General features: G+C 45.5%; 1 protein-coding gene across 2 annotated transcripts in view; it reads right to left on the bottom strand.

Annotated features, from left to right (window-relative positions):
• GPR158 (G protein-coupled receptor 158) overlaps positions 1-12,790 on the bottom strand; it is a 194,652-nt gene extending 181,862 nt beyond the window's left edge. The window contains exon 1 of one of the 2 annotated variants that reach the window (XM_068673689.1): positions 11,421-12,790. In XM_068673689.1, coding sequence (XP_068529790.1) covers positions 11,421-12,292 — 872 coding nt within the window. In that variant the 5' untranslated portion in view covers positions 12,293-12,790. The remainder of the gene's footprint in view (positions 1-11,420) is intronic. The other variant, XM_068673690.1, reaches the window with a different exon arrangement.
• Between the last annotated feature and the right edge of the window lie 936 nt (positions 12,791-13,726).

Here is a 13,726-nt window from a genome sequence, read left to right on the forward strand (position 1 = left end):
AAACAGGACAATACTGCTCCCTCCTATCTAACAGCAGTATGACCAAGAGCAAAGCGTCCACACTAGCTATATCTGGACATTTATCCTCGTACATGCTAGGTAGCCATTGGAGAAACACAAGGAATCAGAGGAAGACTGCATTAGAAACCTATGTGCCAAAATAAGAAGCTCGTACAGATGCTCTTCATCCCCTTCCCTCTATCTCCTGCTAAAATCTACACAATCTGATACTGGACACACTTTAAAATCTCTTGAAATATCTAAGCATAGGTTCTGGCAAATTCAGCTGGAAATAGCACACACCATGCTTTTGGAATACACAAAAATATTTTTAATTCATAGCTCTATTTCCAGTCTTGTTTTGAACATCAGCCTCCTCAGGGACTGCTAAAACTACAGTTCCTCCCCTCCCAATTGCTTTTTCCATGGTTCCCGGTAACCACTGGCCTCAGGGGAAAAGCTGCCACACCGTACACACTAATGCTCCCTAAAATGTGTATGTTAGTGGGTTACAGGCTTATCTTAACCTCATGAGAAGACACCTGCTTCAGCTGTTCCTGGAGTACGTAGAGTAAGCAGATGTAACTAACTCCTCAACAGGTCACACGCAGACCCCACCAGGTAGGTTTCTGGTATTTTCTGGACTTTTCTGAACATAAATACTAATGCGTAGGCCAGGGAAAAGTAGGAAAGTAGGCCTTCAGTTCCTTTACAGGGAAAGCTTTTCCCTTGCATGCATTTGTTTTTTAACTGGTCAAAAAGGCAACTCTCCTTTCCTTCTACAAAGGCTTCTGGAAAGAGACAAAATGAAAATGAAGGGTAAACTAATCACTGTTGGGGTATGGGGAATAGTTATAAAGCACACACACAGAGATAGAATTTGCTATGTGGTATCACTGACCATTTCCATGTTCTCTGTCCAAGGCCCAGCATCCACTTCAGCAGCAGGCCCACCTTTTCCCCTGCCCTAAGTTTGCTAACAACGTGCTTACAGAAGTGTTTCTTGTTGCCCTTCGTGTTTCTTGTCAGAACCAACCCCAGATGTGCTTTGGTTTCCCTAACCGCATCCATGCTCAATGTCTCCATAGTAGGGTTACCTCAGCCTGCTTCCACCTCTTGTGCACTTCCATTTCATGTTTGAGTTTTGTCAGTTTTTTGTCAGGCCTATGTGGCTGAACAGCCGCAATTACCTATTTTCAAACTATTTCTACAACACTTTATTCAGAAACACTACAGAGTACTTTCATTTTAAACAATGCATTTTCCATTTGAATTTTCATGTTAAAACTTCTCACAAGAACACTTGCCTTTCCACAAAGCCCAGTCTTCAAGACCTCGGTACAGACATTTCTATCCTTTCAACCCTCATGTGTCTGCAGTTCTGTAGCACAACCTGAACTTCTGATACAGTTCTGCTGTTCTGCTTTGTCCTTTTCCCAGGGCTTTATGAGTTTGTGGTGAAAATCCACAGGAAGGAAGAACAGTGCAGTCCAGAAGCAGGACTATGAAGATCTCTCCTGAGTGTTAAAAAATACTACAGCTTTCCACTGTCTTCCCTCACGGCACATTTTAACCCTTTTTCACTGTACCTCTGCAATATGCTCATCTCATGGTAACGTCACAGTTCTGCTAAGGTAGTACCAGGCTCTTGCAACTACTTGATGATACATAACACTTTCAAAGGAAAGAAGTTTAAGCGTACATGTGGCATTTACGAAAGGCATCATGATGGTACAGACTTATACTGCATTCATTTGGGACACTTTGCCATTTGAAAACACCGTCTCAGACTCGTACCCCACCAACATTACGCATAGGGTACACCGATATGTACATGATGTTATATTTCTGAAATTCATCTGTGATTAATACAGTAGCTGGCACAGCCCAGCTAGACACCCACATTTTCACTTATTTTTGGTTCAGCATTCGGAAAATGGAACATATGGAAGAACACATCCTCCTATTATGTATACAGACCAACTACCTGTAAGTGTTACATTTATTGGACTAACTGGAAATAATTGCAGCTCTGCTATCTCAATAGAAGTGATCAAGACAAACGTCAACTGTATGACAGTCAACTCAGTTTGTCAGCATAACACATTCATCCACGCTGACAGTGCTGCCTGGCTGAACTCAAGCCACTGTGATAAGTTAATAACAATATTACTGGTAATTGTGGACCATCTGGCAAGTAAGTATATTTTGTTAATCTCCTTATAACTATAAATATTTGTTTTCCGCCACAATTTTACAGCCCTTACACACACAAAAAAAAACAAACTAAAGATTAAAGTTTGTGTTTAACATTTTGGACAACTACAGATGAAGAATTGGTTGAATTGTACATAACAGATAATCATTGAAGTATGTCATCAAGGATTTTGTCAGGTCAGAGGTTTGATTTAAGAGGCTTTCATGTCTGTCTTAATTTCCAGTACCACTGTTTGTTGGCACTCTGTTTGCCTTAAAATCTGTGCCAGAAATTGATTTAAGCTTATTTTCCCAACCTACCAGCTATCTTGATAGTTTCAGTAGTTATAATATTTCATTGTAACAACGTGTTGTAAAACCTGTAGAACAGAAGATTTTTTTGCCTGTACTGTCTCACCATAAAAAAAAAAAACAGATGGAACATCTTCCCTTTCTCCCATCCAGCTCAAGCCAGAGCTGCACAGAACAGCCTGCCTGCATTTAAATGGTGACAATGTCTTTGTCCTGTAGATCTTCGGAAGCTTTTGGCACAGAGGTCATCGTAGCTCAGCTAAACAGGCATTCAAAATTTGTCTTCTAGGTTTGTTCACTTAATGCTGTGTCTGTAAGCATCGCAAGCAAATAGGAGAATCTGATACTAAATGTATGAATAAGATCCTTACAATAATCAGTTCTGTAATAAACAGTAAACATCAAGGGCATTAAAGCCTATTAATTGAAGAATCAGAGAAGCCTTCTGAAATTTAGATGTAAAGAGAACCAGATACAGTAGCAGATCCTTTAACATTAAAGGTTGTGGAGAAAAATCTCTCCAAGTTATAACGAAGCCTTTCAAAAGCACCAACAATATCATATATATTTCATCTGACTGATGACAAATCCTGTCTAAGCATGAATCCTGCATGCCTCAGTAGAACGTAAACTTCCTCATAATGTGTTGCGTTAGAAACCAGGGGAAAACAAAATCACTGTGGTGGGTTTAAAGAGGCAAACAAATGGCCCTCACCAGCCACAATTAAGGTATCAGGCATGGTTACTCCATGCCAAAGCAGACATCATCCCTCAAATCTAAATGCCTTCCTAGGTTCTTAGTACCATATTCATTCACACCCCACAAGTTATCCTTGAGAAGTCTTCCTTACCAAAAAAAAAAAAAAAAAAAAACAATGAAATGAGAAAAATGAATTCTGTACTGATGTCCCAAATCTGCAAATCCACACACCTCTAGATAAATGCATACTGTAATTAGCATAGCAAAGGTTTTCAGGTTGGAAGCCTCTGTGCCTTCTCATTTTGGAAACTGGCTTATTCAAGAACATTAGTTTTCAAATGTTGCACGCTACCTGACATCTGAGTCCACTTCAAAGTGTCTTTGGCCATCCAAGAAAATCCTGCTGTCAAATTCACAAGTGACCTTCAGCTGTAAAGATCTTACTGGTAATAAACAGCTTCTGTGTGTTCAAAGTTATTTTCGAAAGTTCAGATTTGGGATTCCACGTCACCTCAATGTCCCTAGAATTATCACCACCTTTGCACTGTAATGTAGCCACCAGATTCATACAAACCTACTGTGATATTACATATAACATGATTTTGATTTGGTCACCCAGTTATGACTAATTTCTTATTGTCAGGACAGACAGACTTGCCTGATTCCTTAGCCATAGCATGACTGCTGGTTTTCAGCCCACTTTCACAGAAGAAACAGCTTTCACTAAAAATAAATTTAACTGAAGAGTGCGGTATAGCAGTGTGGGCACACGAATTAGGATTCACCTGCAAAGAAAATCCCTGTAGGCCATTTGGAAGAGTACTACAAGGGTGGAATACTTAAAGCTGACTCCTCTGTTGTCTGCAGAGTTATTTCGTATTCAATTCAGCCTTCAGATTTATGGCACGCAGCGCTGCCTGAGGACTTCCCTGCATTTTAGTTAAAGAATTTCCTAGATGCTTTGAGGGGTGGTGATATTTTTGCTGGAGGATTTGTGTTTAAGGACTGCTAGCGTCTAAATTCTGTGACCAGGCACCACCTCATTTAGGAAGGGCGCAGTACCACTTGCATTAGATTCTGCTTATGAAAAAAGGTCTTGGAACCAAGTTTAGGTTGTTCAATAAGAAACAGACATTTTTCAAATATTCCCATTACTAGCCATAGGGTCAACAAGACAGGTGGAGAGAACAGACAGTGATATGAGGAAGTTAGGAACAAGAAGAGCTCTGAATGAGAAGGATCCTACACAGGAGAGATGACCTCAGCCTAACTACAGCTGCACTTCTGACACCAAAGATTTACAAGGTAGTAGGGGAATTTTAGAAATGAAAAGTAAGTGGAAGCCAATGTTCAGAAAAAAGAACCTGGAGGAGCATAAACTCAAGCAAGACAAAAAATAAGAAATATTATAGGATCAGAATGTTAGAAGCATAAAATCTAACCAAAACAACCAAAAAGTTGTCAAATATCTCAGAAAAAGGCAGCCCAAAATAAAATCCGTAAGGCCAGTAGACAATCATGATCTGAAAAGAACTCAAATGACAGAGCCTTTACAGAAAGCAAACTATGTTTTAATCACTACACTCTTTTAGAGCCAAGGAAGCTCCCACTGCTCAGCCATTCTGGAGAGCATCAGTGTGACAGGAGGTCAGCTCTCACCTGTAGGGATGCTAACAAGCTGGGCACCACAGTTATCCCTGCTTTGCTCAACAGGTTTAAAAGGGATCAAAAACAGGCGAACCCTGACAAACTTTGCAGGTGATAAAAAATATACAGCATACACCACAACTAAATCTGACTGGCCCAGAGAAGTTGAATGCAGAATGCTGGAAAAGTGTTTTTGTAAGACAAGGATCATGGATGTCCAAATAAATTTAACACACAGCAAGTTTAAAAATAGAAAGTAATTGCTCTTTAAACAGCTCAATTGTATTATGGAAAGCAAAGCTAAATTATATTGTAGAAGACAAAAATGGGTTAAAAATACATTTAAATTATGGATATCAGTTTAATCCATACCTACTATCAATGCCCTTTCAGATGCAGTCTGAAAGGCAAAGTTTCTGTATTGCTTATTATTTGTAAATGGAATATAACCAAGATACTCAAACACTTCTTATATTGCTTCCTAAGTGCCTGCCAGAAGCTGCTTTTGGAGACAGAACTAGATAAGCCTCTCATCTGACCTAACAGCGCAATACTTTTGTTCTTATCTTTGGGAACATTTCTCAATCTCAGCTCAGGTTCATGAATAGACAGAATAGGAGGTGACAGTCTTGGCACTGCGTCTCCGATAGCGAGAACTGTCACATGCCCACTCCCTTCAAAAGACCTTTGATAGCCTGCTGTGCTGGAAGCCTTACCCAAGGAGGATAGGGGTAGGGAACAGAGGATTGGAAGTAGCAGTTTGACCTAAAAAGCTCATTCCTTTTATACCAACTTACCACATGCTACATAAGTGTTGTCACAAACACAGTACGTGTTTCAGTCCTGTCCTGGTCATATTTAGCTTCTTTCTTCAAATACCCCACTGTTTCTCCAACAGGGAAGAAATCGAAAGCATGCTTCCAAAAAGAATTCCTTACTCCTTGTTCCTTTTTTTTTTTTTTCCATTATCATTTAGTTTATTCTCAGCCATGGCCTAATACATAAAAGGCACATACATCACTGACTGTATAGAGAACATTAAAAAAAAAAATACTGGGGAGGGGGTTCTTTAACCAACAATAAATCACGTTAAGTAGACATTTCTTTGTTCTCACCTCTTTTCAGGAATATAAATCCAAAACTTTTAGTTCGAGGAAATAAATTATTCCTTTTCATTTTCAAAATCCATTCTAAATCCACCCACACCTTCAATCATGTTGTATGGGCCAGGACATGGTATAGAAGAAGATGTCAGCCTCACCATTTTAAAGTATTTTCAAGATTATACAGCTAACACATTATGCCACAATACTTAATATCCCTCCTTAAAAAGTTAAACTGAATTTTGTTTTCCGAGTTCAGTACTAAGACTAGATTGAAAAGAAATGGGGAAACTTTTTTTTAAAAGAGGTGGTTAAAGTCAGAACTTGTAACTTTTTTTCTTTTAAATATGATTCAAGTTCTGAAAACTCTCTTTTAAAGTCTATTTTTGTGGGTATTTTACCAATTTAACACCTGTGAAATATTTAGAAGAAGCATATTCCCTAAGAAATTACTTGTCATAGGTAGTTCTACCTTTATGGTAGAATTTGCCTTCAGTAATATTTCCTTAACTAAGCACCCCATTATGGGATAACCCTAGAGTGGTTTGAGTAATTTTTAATAGTACAGTGGAAATCATTACATTACACTGCCTTTAGGGAAAAAAAAAATAGCTGAATTGAACTGTGCAATAAAGATTAATCTTTGCACCAAGGAATACCTTTCAAATAATTAAGAGAGAAGGAATAAATGTCAGGAAGAAAAAATATTAGGAAACAACAGTTGATTCAGCCAAACTTCAGAACGAATGTATCCACAGCTGTTGCAGAACACAGCATTGTTCAAAAACCAAAACACCAAAGCCTTACTCAGCTTGTTGAGTATGTTCCTTTCTGCCAGAACAGCCATTATGCCATTGCATCCTCACAGCAGTCCTTGAGGCAACTGATTGCAAATGCTGCCCTGTATTTGGTGAAACACGACCTTACTGGAACATGGAGAGGCAGAACCATTCCTTCACCCTAAAGGGATGAAGGCCTGCTAGATGAAAAAAGTGAGCAATGACCACTTCCCAAAATGCTGACATACTTCACGACAACAGTAAAGAAAATGAGAGCAGCACACGAGAACATTCTGAGCTGCAAGAGCAACAGCTCATACATCAGAGTTTGGGAGTAATTGATGTCATCACACGAGGCTGAAACATTGCACACGAATCTGACTAACCATATTCAAGGAACGCTGGAACAGGACTTGAAAATAGGGACCATGGCAACAGAGAGCTCCTGACAGGAGGCTGGAGAAGGCTGGGTTCTTTAGCCCAGTAACCAAAGGTGGAGAAGGACCTGCTGCTGCCTATAAATAGGTCAGGGCAGTAAACATCTGCAGACAGCTATTTCAGCCAGAAGGCAGTTCTGGAGCAGGAACAAATGGATATTTAACTGAATAAATTTAGATCAGAAATCAGAAGCAGCTATCCCAACCATCAGGCTGGGGAAGTGGAAAGCCAAGAGGGAAAGCTACCTACTTTAAGATGAAGCTGCATCAACTGATTACATTAAGAGGGCTTTGGTGAGCAGGAGATTTGGCTCAATAACTGAGGAGAGTGGATTTTTTTTTTTTTAATTTTTTATAATAATTATTTTATTTTTTTTTTAGAAAAAGGAAAAAAAATTCACATGCTCCTAGTAGGAGACTACTTGCACACTTTCCTTCCAGGTCAAGGAGCAATCCTCCCCACCCACCCACTGGAGTGCTGAAGCAATGAGAGCCTCCCATTTCCCCTCTAGAGGCCGAGTGAGTGCTTTTAGCAAATGGACCACAGCCATGAGGTGAAGCTTTTCACACCCTTCTACTTCCACAGCAAGGCTGCAGAGTCCAGCTGGATCTTCGTGGGCTGCAGAACGTGGCTCAGTGTCACTGAGCAACAGAAAGTAGCAGAGGAAGGTCACAGACTAACAACAAACACTACCAATGCTCTACCCTGTGCAGCACGAGAGCTGTAGAGCAATTAGACACATTAGATGTTGATCTCCAGCTGTCAACTGCATCAGCGTAGACTTTGGAATGAAGAAGGAATGGTTATTGTCACCAGAAGATTGCTTCCAGTCTCTGTGAATCCTCTCCCTGCTTCAAAATGAGCCTGCACTATATTCGCTAAGCAGACGGGAGCATCGCCTCCCTTCCTTTTGGGCAGAACAAAGGTCAGGGAAAGCAGATGAGACACCAGCAAGCACTGCTAAGAAGCAGTGCAAAGGCAGCACCACTGATATGGTCCCACTGGCCTCAGACAGCTTGCGATACGTTCATCAGCACAATCAACGTGTCTTTGGTTTCTTCACTTATCTCAGTAGTTGGCCTACAATAACCTTGTCAAGAGAACTAAAAAGGCATTCTCCTTCTTGGCCTTCACTTCACAGTTTGGCTTCCATCTCATGTGAAGGGAGAAGTATATGGGGGAGTACAAAATTAAAGGCCAATAGCAAGCTGTTTGCAAGAGCCCCATGCCTGTAACAGTCACACCCTTTGACAGCAGGCCCAACCCTTCACCACATAGAAGTGATGCTTTGCTTGCAATTGCATTTGCAGAACCTCATTGATGACAGTACTGCAGAAGTAGCACGTATTGAACAAAACCAGTAGTAGTTATTAGGCTCATCTTCATAAAACTCTTCCCATTACTGTATTGGGCAGTGTACCCATCTGTTACTGGGACAGAAGATACACCAAAAGGTAGGGGCAATGGCTTTTCCTTCTACAGCCTGAAAAGATGCTCTCCGTGAAGAAAACAAGTTCATGATTCTGTTACTCTAACATGGCACACCATAAACCTAATGTCAGCAAAGAAGAAAGTACATGAACTGTAAGAGGAGCATTAAAGGGGCACACACTAAAGTACTGTCAGTGATCCCATACCAGGCTATTAAATGGAAGGAGCATGTAAGCTGAGCCATTAAGTGTTCCTAACAGATGGTTCAGGGATATTTCGTTGAGAGAACCAATGTGGTTTTTGAAAAAATGGAGACTAAAATACATGCTGCTTTTTACCATATGGGCCTTAAATAGGAATTTAAAGTTAAACCATTGTGTCACTCACAGACAGATGGTGAGGGGAAATAAGGCTTATTTCATGAGGGACCTTGTAGTTATTAGAACACTAGTACTAATTGCTGTATTAGATCTTGCATTTTTATTTTACGTGCTTGTATTTCAGACCGTTTATCCTCTTCAGAACTCACTCTGAGGCTGCACGCCTATCAGGTACTAAAAATATTGTGTAACTACCAAGATGTCCCACAAGTCTTGGAAGAAGTTTATTTTGGTTTTAGTATTTTCTGTGTAGCTGCAGAGTTATTTCCTCAATATCTCACATGATATTAGAGGCCATCTTTCATGTAACATATCTCAAACTAGAAACACTGGAACCATCATTTAACTTTGCCAAGATATATACATACACACACTTTCACCTGCTTTCTTATGGAGTTACAAGTTGTCTCAGAAAAACATCCTGAGATTTTCTTAGAAGTGTTTATCAACACATCTCTGGGTTTGATACAAAATAACTTTTTGTCCAAACTCTTCAATCTCACAGCAGTAACACAGTAATGCAACACTTACAATATCCCATTGCAACATCTCCTAAGTGAAAGTTCAGTTCTCCAAGCTTAAATGGGCCTATAGGATGCCCTCCAAAATATCCGAGTTGCAACAAATGATTGTTTCCTTAACTGAGGTGAATCCCACACAGTAAATGGAGGCCAGTAAGATCAGAAACCTGGCAGTGCTCTGTACTGCGCCCAGGAGGACCCCTACTGGTAGCCTTGGTTGGCCAGGGTTACTGCCAAGTGGACCTGGTGTGTCCTGTGCACGAGCTACCACAGCAGAAACCTACACCACCGAGATACTTCCTGGCATCATAGGAGCTTGGCACAGAGCTGAAGTTGATGCTTGGTCTCTGCTGCTGAAGAGACCTGCTCTTCTTTCAGCTAAAGGTAACAAAGCTTTGTTAGATTTCATATCAAGATCTAATTTCTCTGATACTTAGTTGGTGGCTGCAACCCCACCTCCAGCCTAAAGGTTCTTCAGGTTACATGAACTTCTGTCCCCAACAAGAGAATCTCTGCCTACGCTAGCTTTCACCTGCATCCTTAAGTTTGTTCAAATATTTCAAACTACAATAAGTTCCCTGAACTTGTCTGAGTCCCTGCTGGGGTCCAGGAGAGCTCTGCAGTACAGCTTTTCTTGGCTTTTGGTCTTGAGAGGAAGGAATTCAGCAACAGACTGCAGATGAGCTCATTCTACCCTAAGCCTACCAGCCCCAGAAGTGTGAAGAGCAAAAGGTAATTTCATACATAATCATCCTCTCTTTATTCAACATATTTTATTTTTTTTTTAGATGAGAATACATGACTGCATTCATACCTACTTGATCCCACCAGATTTCAAACTAAGCCAAGAAAGCCACTGTTCATACACACAGTTGTCTGTGCACTCGAGTGTGACAAAATCTCTTCCATTTCCACTGTGTTGTTAGATGTCTTCACCCACCACTCAATCACAGCACAAAGCAAGTTCTGTGCTCTTCCCTTACTTCCTGAAAAAGGAAAGCTGCTTCACTAAAGCTGCTTTGAGTGGGCATTCCCCAGCAGAATTACACATGATCCCCACTACAAACGTGCCAGTGCAAAAACCGGACATCTCATACCCCACAGGTTGCTCTCATTCCTTAAACACATTTTTTTTTGCTGTTAAAACAAGGTATAAGAAGAGCCCTTCCGTATCCTCCTCTCTGCTAGTCACAGCCCAGTGGCAAACTCCTAGAGATAACAGCAGTAGAAAACAAGCAATTCTTCACATGTGCCAGGTCTCATCTATACAGTTTTGCAATGGGGTGGGGATCCTACAAACAGTGCCCTAAAGAAAGCTTCCCAACTGCTGGTTTAGGCTGTAACCACATGCACTATGAGAAACCTGCAGTGGCAAACAATCACCTACATACTGACCAGGCTTGAGCACCCCACAGTGGATGTGCCCTGAAGACCAGGAACTGCAGTTTACCAGGGTGACAACATTGTTTCCCAGTTGGTTAAAAAAAAAACACAGCTGGGGTTGAGCTACTTTTAGTTCTGCAGCAGAGTAAGAAATAACAGCTCGGTAAAGATCGTTTGCAAAGAAATAACCTGCAACTGGCAGCTCCTGCTATCTCCTCTCCTCCAGAAACATGCCCTGCACATAGCCCACATACACACCTGTTTCAGTGAGAGCAGTTAAAGAAAACACAGCTTTACAGACTGAGATAGAAGCAATTCTCCTGAGCAACAGCTCCCTAAGACACATGAAGGTGACGCTCAACAGGAAGGCCTGAGGTTGCACTGCGGTGTGACTGAGCAGCCGGCCGGGGAAGGGCTGCTCAGGTCACACAGCAGAGGCACGGCACAACCTTCCCGAGGAGGGGGCAGGATGGGGAAGCCCACCTTACACCCTTCTGAACAGACAGCAAGCAGAGGAGCCCCCCTCCTACCTGAATTCGGGGAGAAGGTTTGGTCGCAGTCCATAGAAAGCCGCCGAGAGAGTCACTAACCAGCCGGGTTTGTAATTCCCATTCTCGCACTCCAGGTAAGGCGAGGACCACCTGATGTGGTTCTTATCCGCCGTGAAGCTCTCGCGCCTCTTCCAGCTGTTCTCCAAAGTTTTGGGGCCTGCGTTCAAGACCTTCCTGTGCAGGTGGGGCCTCCACTTGCGCTTCAGGCTGTGGAACCACTCTGTCTCTATGGAGGCGTTCGCCAGGCGGTGAGCCGAGGAGGACAAGTCCTGCAGGAGGATCTGGCTCTCGTGCCGGCTGGCCTGGAGGAAAACCTGGGGGGTGGAGGAGAAAGGCTCTGTGCTGAAGGTGATAGCTGCCCTGGAGATGTTGGGGTCCCCCTCCAGGAGGCTCCTGATCAAGGCTCGGTACCACTCCAGGTCCTCCTGCAAGTTCTGCTCCCGCGACTTATTGCTCTGGAGGATCATGTTGAGGAAGTTGGTGGCGTGGGTGAGGGTGTCCAGGGCCCCGTGTAGGGACGGGTGGGAGGTGAAGCGCGACTTGCCGGCCAGGCTGGCCAGCTCGTACCTGCCGGAGCAGTTGGCTCGCCGCAGCTCCCGGGAGTCGCCCGTGTAGAGGAACGAGGCCACGTCCTGGGGCACCTCCTCGGCCAGCCGCTGCGCCAAGATGGTGCTCTCCGGAGAGCGGCTCCGCGGGGCCGGGGGAGGCTCCCGGCTCTTGATGTGGTTGTAAACAGCCTGCCTGCCTCTGGCCGCCCGCTCCCGGCCCTGCGCCGCCTGCCCGGGGCTGGCCGCGGCGCCGAGCCCCCGCGGGGCCAGCAGCAGGAGCAGCAGCAGCCGGAGCAGAGCCATGGCCCCGGGGGGCAGCGCAGGGGCGGCGGACTCACTCAAGCCGCGCTCCGCAGGGCTCCGGGGCTTGAGGGGAGCAGCCCCCGGCCCCGAGGCACCTGTGGCGGCCCCCGCCGCCGGCTCGGAGCGGAGCGGGGCTGCTCGCGGCTCCTCCGGCGACGGGAGCTGCAGCAGCAGCAGCAGCGAGCCCGGCCGGCCGCGGCCACGGCGCTCACTGAGGCGCTGCCCAGCGCAGCGCGCAGGGGCGGCGGCGCCCGGCGCAGCAGCAGCGGGTCCCCCCGCGGCGCCCCGCCGCCGCCCGCGCTCCGCCGCTCCGCATCCTTCGGGCGCCGCTGCCGGAGACCAGGAGGAGGAGGAGGAGGAGGAGGAGGAGGAAGGCGTGCGGGGTGCGCTGCGGGACTGCCCCCTCGCTGCCGGCTTCACCGGGAGCACGGAACCTGCTGGCAGCGCTCGGCTTCTCCCCGCCGACCACCAGCGCGGAGCTCCGCCACACGCAGCCCCTCACCGCCGGGAGCCCCCTTCCCTCCCTCCCCGCCGGTCCTTATAGGTGTGCGCCGGGCGGCTGCCGCCCCGTGTGGCCGCCTCGGCTGCCAGTCAGCCGGCAGCCATTCGCGGGGCGGGAGGGAGGAGGAGGAGAAGGAGGAGGAGGAGGAGGAGGAGGAGGCGCAGCGGAGAGGCGTCGAGGCAGCTCGCCTCACCTGCCGCCCGCTGGCCCAGCCCGGCTCGGCTCGGGGCGGAGGCGGAGGAGCCGGAGCCGCCCGCCGGGAGGAGGCGAGGGCGGCTCGGGGCGGCTCGGGGCGGGGGCTCCGCCGCGGGGAGGGTGGCGGCGACGCCTGGCGGCCGGGCGAGGAGCGGCCGCGGCTCCCCGGGGGGAGCGGCGGGGCTGAGGGGAGCAGGGGGCTCCCTCAGGTGCTGCCCCGTCCCCGCGTGTGGGGATGCCGCTTGTGTCACCCAGCCCTGCTCGGGCACTGCCCTTCATCCTCCTCCGCAGCGCTAAATCCCGCTTCTGCCTTCAAAATGCATCCCGCAGGCCCCTGGTTTTCAGGGCTGACATGAAGGGTGCTGGCTTTGAGCAGAGGCAGAGCTGGCTGATCACCCCACTGTATTCCTGCTGCCCCAAAAGTTAGTCCCTGGGAGCACCCGAAAGTATTGAACGTGCGGTTAGGCCTTTCCAAATAAACCATCGGCTGTAGGGCTGGCATGATCAGTAGTACAGATGTAGCACCAAAATAAATAAATAATAAACCCTGCTTAACTTTCCATTTTCTTTGACGCAAAGTTACTCACCTGCTTAACATCTTTTACCTTAGGTGTTCATGACAGGAGGCAGTTTGCAAAGGGTGAATTTCAGAGGAGACTGTCCGCAACAAAACCTCACAAGTACAATTAATTCCCTTCTGGTTTAATCTAAAATTCCCTTTCGGAATTGAAGAGTGC

This window comes from Anas acuta, chromosome 2, assembly GCF_963932015.1.
Source record: "Anas acuta chromosome 2, bAnaAcu1.1, whole genome shotgun sequence".
Lineage (NCBI taxonomy): Eukaryota > Metazoa > Chordata > Aves > Anseriformes > Anatidae > Anas > Anas acuta.